Source organism: Echinops telfairi, unplaced genomic scaffold (genome assembly GCF_000313985.2).
Source record: "Echinops telfairi isolate 266 unplaced genomic scaffold, ASM31398v2 ScPeMD7_2;HRSCAF=8, whole genome shotgun sequence".
In the NCBI taxonomy this organism is placed as follows: Eukaryota; Metazoa; Chordata; class Mammalia; order Afrosoricida; family Tenrecidae; genus Echinops; species Echinops telfairi.
In genome coordinates, this window is record NW_022103898.1 from 32,352,049 (window position 1) to 32,360,318 (window position 8,270).

The 8,270-nt window shown below is 48.1% G+C and overlaps 1 protein-coding gene across 2 annotated transcripts in view; it reads left to right on the forward strand.

Annotated features, from left to right (window-relative positions):
- The first annotated feature begins 21 nt into the window (after window positions 1–21).
- NTN4 (netrin 4) overlaps window positions 22–8,270 on the forward strand; it is a 138,853-nt gene continuing 130,604 nt past the window's right edge. For both annotated transcript variants that reach the window (XM_045290161.1, XM_045290166.1), the window contains exons 1-2: window positions 22–85; window positions 3,282–3,811. In XM_045290161.1, coding sequence (XP_045146096.1) covers window positions 31–85; window positions 3,282–3,811 — 585 coding nt within the window. In that variant the 5' untranslated portion in view covers window positions 22–30. The remainder of the gene's footprint in view (window positions 86–3,281; window positions 3,812–8,270) is intronic.

Here is an 8,270-nt window from a genome sequence, read left to right on the forward strand (position 1 = left end):
GCTCCATCGCAGCTCGCCCCCCGGCCGGCCATGGGGAGCTGCGCGCCGCTGCTGCTGCTCTGGGGCTGCTCGGCGGTGGCTGCAGGTGGGTGGTGACGCGGCGGGCCCCCACCCTGTCCTTCCCTAGCGCCCAGCGCTCCCCATCCCGGGCTCCGGGGTGCAGGGGAGTCCGGGTGCCTAGCGCAGAGCCGCGCTCCCGGGATGAAATGAGTGGCCATGTTCCGGCCCCTTTCCCTGAAGCTCCGCAGTTATAAAGACTCGTGGGGTTTTTGTTTTGTTTTGTGTTGTGTTGAGACTGAGATTCGTCTGCCCTGGGATAACCCCATCGCCTGGGTGCGCCCAGCCGGGACACCGCGGCCATGGTTGCTTTCTGGGGTTAGGCTGTTTTTTTAAAAAAAAAAATACTGCCCTTCCACTTTGTCAGGGAACAAAGGACCAGCTCGCCATCCCCCAGCACTTCATGGCCTGAGGAATGATGGGGAGGGGTGGCCCGGCGACCCTGGGCGCGCGTGGGCCGGGGCCAGCCTCTGGGTAGAGGGCTCCCCATTGGGCCGGGCCGCATGCTGACTACTGGGGAGCCAGGTAGGGACACCTGGGGCGGAGGGAGAGCCTTCTCACTGGGGAGCGGCTGGAACGCCCCGAGATCCCGCACTCATCCTCCGTAGGGGGTCTCACCCTGGATTTGCACGGGGCAGCTGGCCGCCCCTAGGGAACTGGTACCCTGGCCGGGGCTCCGCGGGAGGTCGGAGGCGGGTCTGCGCCTGGTCTCGGTAACTGGATGACCAGCAGAGGCGTCGTCAGATGCCGCATCCCTCCCACTCCCTGCCGGCTTTCTTCGGCTTGGGCTGGCGTTGGCCCGTTCTGAATCCCCATGCCCCTCCTGTTCCCCTCCCACGCTGTTGCGGGTCCCCTGGTTTGCAGCTGCTTCTGTGTGTGAGGAAGAAAGAAAGGGATTCGGCCCCCATCCCTCACTCTCATTAAGAGTCCCGCTATGGAGATCGGCAAGTACGAGTGGGAAGAACCGACAGCGGTGGAAGGCTTTGTCGTGCATTTCTTCCCGCGGGCCTCCTCTTCGCTGCCCCCAGAGCAGCGGATGCCACTCACCCCAGCCTTAGAGCCTGCATCCCAAAGCACTAGGGTTCCTAGGAGCATAGTGGCTGTGCCTAGATGTCAAACTCTCTTGGGGGACCCTCAAATATTTTGCTCATGAATTATTTACCTGGCTCAAATCTTTTCCCAGGTTACTATTCTCCCACCCCCACCCCACCCCCGCCCTCCTCCCCTCCAAGGAGCTGATAGAAGCCCAAGATTTGACTTGAAGTCTTCTTCCTACATCTCTGCTTGCTTGCACGTATGCAGCCCCTCCTCCCCCCGCCCCCGGCTCCAAGCAAAAAGTGAACGTTAAAAAACCTGCCCCGTTTTCAAACCAGGCTAGGGCAGAAACATGCAAGCAATCAAGAGGTTGTAAATAAATATCACAAAGCAAGTGTTTCAAGTCAAAAATACTTGTACGGGCAGTAGATGATTTTCCCCCAGATGCCTTACAGGTGAGTCATAACACTCCGTGTGTTTGTGTGATCCTGGCCACCAGCAACTGTTGCCTCAGCCAATCAGAACAGCCGATCCCGGCAGCCTGCACACTGCTATATGGTATTTAAAAATAAAAAGTGCCCAAGGAAGCCCCTTCTTTTGGTCCCGAGGCTGTGTGGTTCTCAATGAGGGGATGAAAAGTGCCTGTGTGGGTCCAGGTGGTCATTTGGCTCCCTCTAACAGTACAGTGACGGCAGTTCAGAGGTGTCGCCCCGCCCCCCCACGCCTGCCAGTCCCCTCTTCAGAAGCAGAAACATTCAATTAGCCAGAATTTGGGGGTTGACTTGCTTTTCCCTTCCCCTCTTCCCCCTGTTACAACTTTCCAAATAAATGATTTTTGTTTAAGGTCTTCATGATCAGAAATGACAGACCTAAATTAAAGGATTAAAATGTGTAGTCAGCACGCTAATGAAGTGAGTGATGTTTATCATTTGAAGTCATTTGGAAACATTCGAGTGTGTTGCACCTTTGTCTGGGTGGAAGAGGGAGTTTCTTTAAGAAGGTGCTGCAGTTCACAGCTAATGTTTAAAGGTGCTCTTAGTGGCTGCCAGACTGTAAACATGCTCCTGTTAAGCAAACAGGTAACTACTGTGTAACTGTCATAGGTAGACACACTCCGGAGGCAGAGAGCATGTAAAAGAAGCTTTTCTGCCATTTGGCAGTTATTGTTAGGTGCCATGCGAGCCCATGCACAGCGGAACTAAACACTGCACAGTCCTGTGCCAGTATCACAATTGTACCTGTGCCTGTGCCCGTGGATGTCAGTGTCGATCCATCATTTGACAGAGTCTGTTTTTGTTTTGTTTTTTGTCCCCTTCCCACAGCTATATTTACTTAATATTAGAAATGGATCTTATACAGTTGAGCAGCCGTGGTCTCTTGTATCCCCTCTATTGTACATCGATTAAACATCTCAGATTTCCCCTCCTAGGGAATTTATCACTTCTTCACAGGCCTAAAACCCTAAAGAAAAGAGAGTTGTACAATCCCTCCTACATGCATTCTCCTCCCACACAAACCTACTGGATGAGGCTAAGGACTCAAATTATATTGGAGAGACTACATGAGGTGATTTTCTCAACACTAGCTTTGTTTTCTTTGGTGTTAGCTAAGTCAGGACTTCAAAGACAATAATTACATTGTGAATACAGGAAGTGTTTATGAAACGGTACTAAAAACGTTACAGACCAATAGATGATTCTGTGGAAGGTCTTCCTAATGCGAATGGTTATGAAGCCAATAATCCGGGTCTTGAGGTTTCCATCCTCCAGTAATTTCATTTTGTCTTAAGCCAATTTGACTTTTGTAAATAAACACAAAGGCAAAAAACCACACACACTTGTATACACAAATGCAGCATACGTACAGAATGGCATCCATGCTCTAAGTTGGTGGCATTTCCCTTTTATTTAAGCTCGTAGGCCTAGGATCCTTGGAGGTGTGGTGGTTATGCGTTGGGCTGCGATCTGCATGGTCAGCAGTTTGACAGCGCCCTAGACTTTCTACTCCCATAAACAGTTACAGGCTTGGAAACCCAAGGGGGTCACTATGAGTCAACATTAACTCAATGGCAGTGACTGAGTGAGAGGCTCTTAGAGCCCCAGTGACTTGACCACTGTGGATGTAGAAGATGATTCGAGGAACTTTCCCAAAGGTTTCTTTTAAATAACCCTGTACTTTCCTTTCCTTAGGACTCAGTGGAGTAGCGGGCGCCAGTTCCCGATGTGAAAAAGCCTGTAACCCCCGGATGGGAAATTTGGCTTTAGGGCGAAAACTCTGGGCAGACACCACCTGTGGTCAGAACGCCACTGAACTGTTCTGCTTCTACAGTGAGAACGCCGACCTGACCTGCCGGCAGCCCCGGTGTGGCAAATGCAACGCTGCCCATCCTCACCTGGCTCACCTGCCAGCGGCCATGGCAGATTCGTCCTTCAGGTTCCCCCGCACGTGGTGGCAGTCTGCGGAGGATGTGCATCGAGAAAAGATCCAGCTGGATCTAGAAGCTGAATTCTACTTCACTCACCTCATTATGGTGTTTAAGTCCCCCCGGCCAGCAGCCATGGTCCTGGACCGGTCCCAGGACTTTGGGAAAACATGGAAGCCTTACAAGTACTTTGCTGCCAACTGCTCGGCTACGTTTGGGCTGGAAGATGACACTGTCAAGAAGGGAGCTCCGTGCACGTCTAGATACTCCAGCCCTTTCCCATGCACTGGCGGAGAGGTAAGGGCACCCGCCGAGCTCCCCACTGCAAGGGAGCTAGAAAAATGTTACCAGCCCACATTTTTTTTTTTTTAAAGCATGAAGGTCTACCTGTAGCAACATGAATGAAATTAGAATTTTTCATGAGCTTTATTTGTCATAAATTATTTCTCATGGTGAGACATGGGTGCACAGTCATTTCCAACCAGGTTGCCCACTGGGCTGGGCTTAGGGCAGAATTCTCCGATTCTGATGGTTTGTTTTCAGAAAGGACAGACACTGAAGACTGTCCCTCCCCCTTCGAGTTTAAAACGGGCTACTAATTTCTGCAGTCTGGGAGACAGCGCAGGACTGTTCAGTGCTTCTGAAGGGGCAAGTATTACGGAACCAGCCTTTTTGGCATCTCGTGCTGGTATCTTCCTGATACTGCTCACATAAATAGGAAGTAAATAAAAACAAAGCCAAGGGAGGGGGGAATGTCTGGCAGACGAGGACTTTTGTACGAGCATGGAGTTGTATTTGTTAAGGTTCCAAGAGTGCGCGCCAAACAAACAAAGGTGGTTTCTTAAAAGGCAGAAAGGTTCTTTCTGGACTCAGAGACACATCGTTTTCAGCTTAGGGACAGGTCTATCCCTAAGGCGGTCTGAAAACTCACAGGGCCGGTCCTTCCCTGTCCTAGAAGGTCACTATGAGTCAGCATCGACGACGCTACGGCAGTGAGGTTAGGGTTTGGTTTACAAGGAGCCCAAGTGGTGTGGTGTGTGACAACAGCTTGGACCAACCGGCACTCCTCTCAAGAAAGAGAAGGTTTTCTGCTCTTGTAAAGATGTACAGCCTCAAAAACCCACAGGAGCAGTTCGATTCTGACTTACAGGGTTTCCATGAGTCAGAATTCACTCAATGGCAGTGAGTTTTTTGGAAGGGGGAAATAAGTTTTTGGGTTTATTTAATAACTAACACGGATGTATCTAGAACACATCCCCACCTCCAACTCTCTGAGAATATCCAGAGAAAATGAGATAGAAGGACCTGATCCAGAGAATCTAATTTTGTCAACATGTAAACCAAGCAACATCGATTCCATAAAAGAAAACCTCAAACCAAACTTACTGCCATGAGTCCAATCTGACTCACATTGACCCTAGCGGACAGAGTAGAACTGCCGCTGTGGTTGCTTGGAGACTTTACAGGAGTAAGAAGCCTCATCTTTCTCCCTCAGACCAGCTGGTGGTTTTAAACTGATGACTTTGTGGTTAGCAGCCTAAGGCATATCCCACTATGCCACCAGGGCCTCGCTTCCATAAAAGATCAAGGAGCAAATATAATCTTACTTATTCTGGTACATGTCATGAGCACACAGACTAGACAAGGAGTTCTCAACTGTGGGCAACTTTGCACCCTCAGGGGACACTTTATTTTTCTTTCTTCAATTTCTGGAGGTATTTTTGTTTGGTAGAGGGGCATTTTGGCACTTAGTGGATGGAGGTGAGGAATGCTGCTGAACATCCTACAATACACAAGACGGTCCCCGGACCAAACAAAGAATGATCTAACTTAAAAAATGAATGATTCCAAGGTTCAGACTAGGTGTCCGATATACAACCAGCGTGCTACAGTGGCTACAGAGCTGGAGAAGCCGGTGTTTTAGCAATCATTTACCTTTCTATGGACAGACTTCCCAGTTGAGTGTAGTTCAGCTGTATTTTTTGAGCCCCCATTATGTGTCCAGCCCTGTGCTCCAGGCTTCTTTTGTGACAAGCAGACATCTGGTGACGAGGTCCACTGCAGCGTACTACCTGTAACTCTGCCTCTGGACTGTGCGGAGGATGCTGGCTTGGAGTGGGATGAAGTATTTTGAGAACTCCTTCCCAATCAGGCTGGACAAGCACGGGCCTTTGCCGCCTCCCCCTGCTTTGTTTTCTAGTGCACATATTGGAGAGACCACCAGGAACAGTGCTGCCACAGCCAGAACCAAAGCCACTTGGGTTGCTCTCCGTTCTTCTTCCTGGTCCTGGATGTTAGTTTAGTACAGAAGCTCGTTTCTTCCTTGTTGTGATGGCCATGAACATTTTTTTCCAGGACAGAAAAGAGACCGGTGAGTTATCCACACCGCTTTCTCACGTGGAAAACACATGAGGGGCTTGCTTTGGAAATGGTCCACAAGACTCATGGTCAGCTAGCTGCATCTCTCTGCTGCTGGGCCATGGTCTCTATGAAACAGCAAAAAATACAATTGTAAGAACCAACGGGCAGGCATCCCTGTTAGCAACTCTCACATTCCATTTACTGCTTCTTATCGTGAGGTTCCATTGAGCTGAATTCAACTCCTAGCCATAGAACTGCCTGGTAGCAGTTTTCTTTCTCTTTAATTTGGTGGCATGCTTATTAAATTTCAGATTTTAAAGGAGACAGGTTACAGAATTCCAACACTGGAAGATTGGAGTGTAAGGAGGACGTATTTCATTTTCCGTCTTATGCCACCTTACACCAGTCAGCATTTTGTCACTGTTGTGTTTTTTTTTAACTTTTATTAGATTTCAGAGGAAGTTTACAAAGCAAACTGGATTTTCTCTTTATTTTATTTATTTAGTTTTTTTGCTTTTTCTCTTTGACGGTTCATATACATATTTTGTTTCATGACTTTGATTGTAATCCCCACAGTGGGTCACTTTTCCCCACTTGCTTCTTGTGTTTATACTTTCCATTTGCCCTTCTTTCCTGCCTCCTGAGTGTGGCACTGCCCCTTTGGTGGCACGGGAGCCCTGGTGGTATAGTGGTTATGCATTGGGCTGCGATCTGCAAGGTCTGTAGTGAGTCTTTTTGCTCTCATAAAGTGACAGTCTTGGAAACTCACCGGGGCCCACCCTGCCCTATAGGGCCTCTTTGAGTTGATTCAGTGGCAGTGAGTTTTTGGTTTTTTGTGGCATAGCGGTTACACATTGGGCTTCTAACGGCAAGTTCAGCAGTTCAAAACCACCAGTCACAGTCTCAGAAACCCACAGAGGCCGGCACCCTCTAGTTCTGGTCTCTGGAGCCTGGTTTCAGTAGTCCATTAGTCCTTTGGAATAATTGTTTCCAGGAGTCTGATTTCCTTCAGTCTTCTTCGTTCTCGGAATTATTTAAATAGCTACATCAGGAAGGGTCACAAGCTCAGGATTGCTTAGGGACGGTCCCTACCCCCTCCAAGAGGGTTTCGAAAAAGCCGTAGCACTTTCTAGGCTGTAATCTTTACAGGAGCAGATCACCAGGGGTTTCTTCTGCAAAGCAGCTGAGTGGTCTCGAACCGCCAACCTTAAGTCATATACCTAACCATTGTGCTGCCAGGCTCTTTAGTGATGGCTTACTTAGAGATGCTCAAAGTGGCATTAACCTAATCTATGTTGTAGTTGGGAGCCCTAGTGGCAGTCGGGTTGAATACGGGTTTTGTTTTCATGATGATTGCCATTTATTAATAGTATCTTCATAAATCTGATCTTTATTTGTCTTTGGGTGTTGGCATGGGAATGATAACAGCAAATTATGCACCGCAGCACTGTATGTGATACATGTTACTATCTAAGATGTAAAAAATAACAAAGACAGTCTTGAAGGTGTTCTATTCTAACCTGAGTTCATCATAATTTGAGGGCAAGCCATACTTTAGCTACTGACATTTCCATTATTTCATGAAAACCGACACCATCATTTATGTTGTTGGGGTGTTGTTGTTAGTTGCCTTCCATTCCAACACAGAGAGGACTCTATGTGGAGAGATGAACTAACTACTCATAGTGTTTTCAAGAAAGTGAGCGTTTCGAAGCCTGTCTCTTTAGGCTCCCCCACTTGGATTCAAACAGCCCACCTTTGGGCTAGTGCTACTCAGGACTCCGATTGCAATGCACAATTACCTTTAATATCCTGGGTTTTTGTTTTTTAATTTAATTGTAGTTGCCATCTCATGAGGCATGCTTTATTTGTTTTTAAAAAATCATTTTATTGGGGGCTCTTACAACTTGTTAAATCCATACATCAACTGTATCTGACATATCCGTGCATATATTCCATCATTCCTTTCTAGACATTTACTTTCCATTGAGCCCTTGGGATCAGCTCCTCTTTTTTCCCTCTCCCCACTCCCTCCAATCCTCATGGCCCCTTGATAGATTGTAGATTGTTAATTATTTTCAAATCTCACACCGACCACTGTCTCCCTTCCCCTCTCATTTCTGTTCCCCCTGGATGGGGTGTGTGTGTGGTTATGTGCCATTCATTGTGATTGGTGCCCCCTTCCTCTCCCCCTCCCCCCCCCTTCCCCCTGTCCTTTTGGGATCTCTGTTCCCATTCCTGTTCTTGGGGTCCATGTGTTATGAGTTTTATCTCTTGCCTATAACTATATACATGTTCTAATAGCAAGAAAAATGTACATATGGTGCTACCTTGTTCCCTGGGAAGCATTATTGGACCTGTAGCTATTACATATAGTGCTACCTTGTTCCCTGGG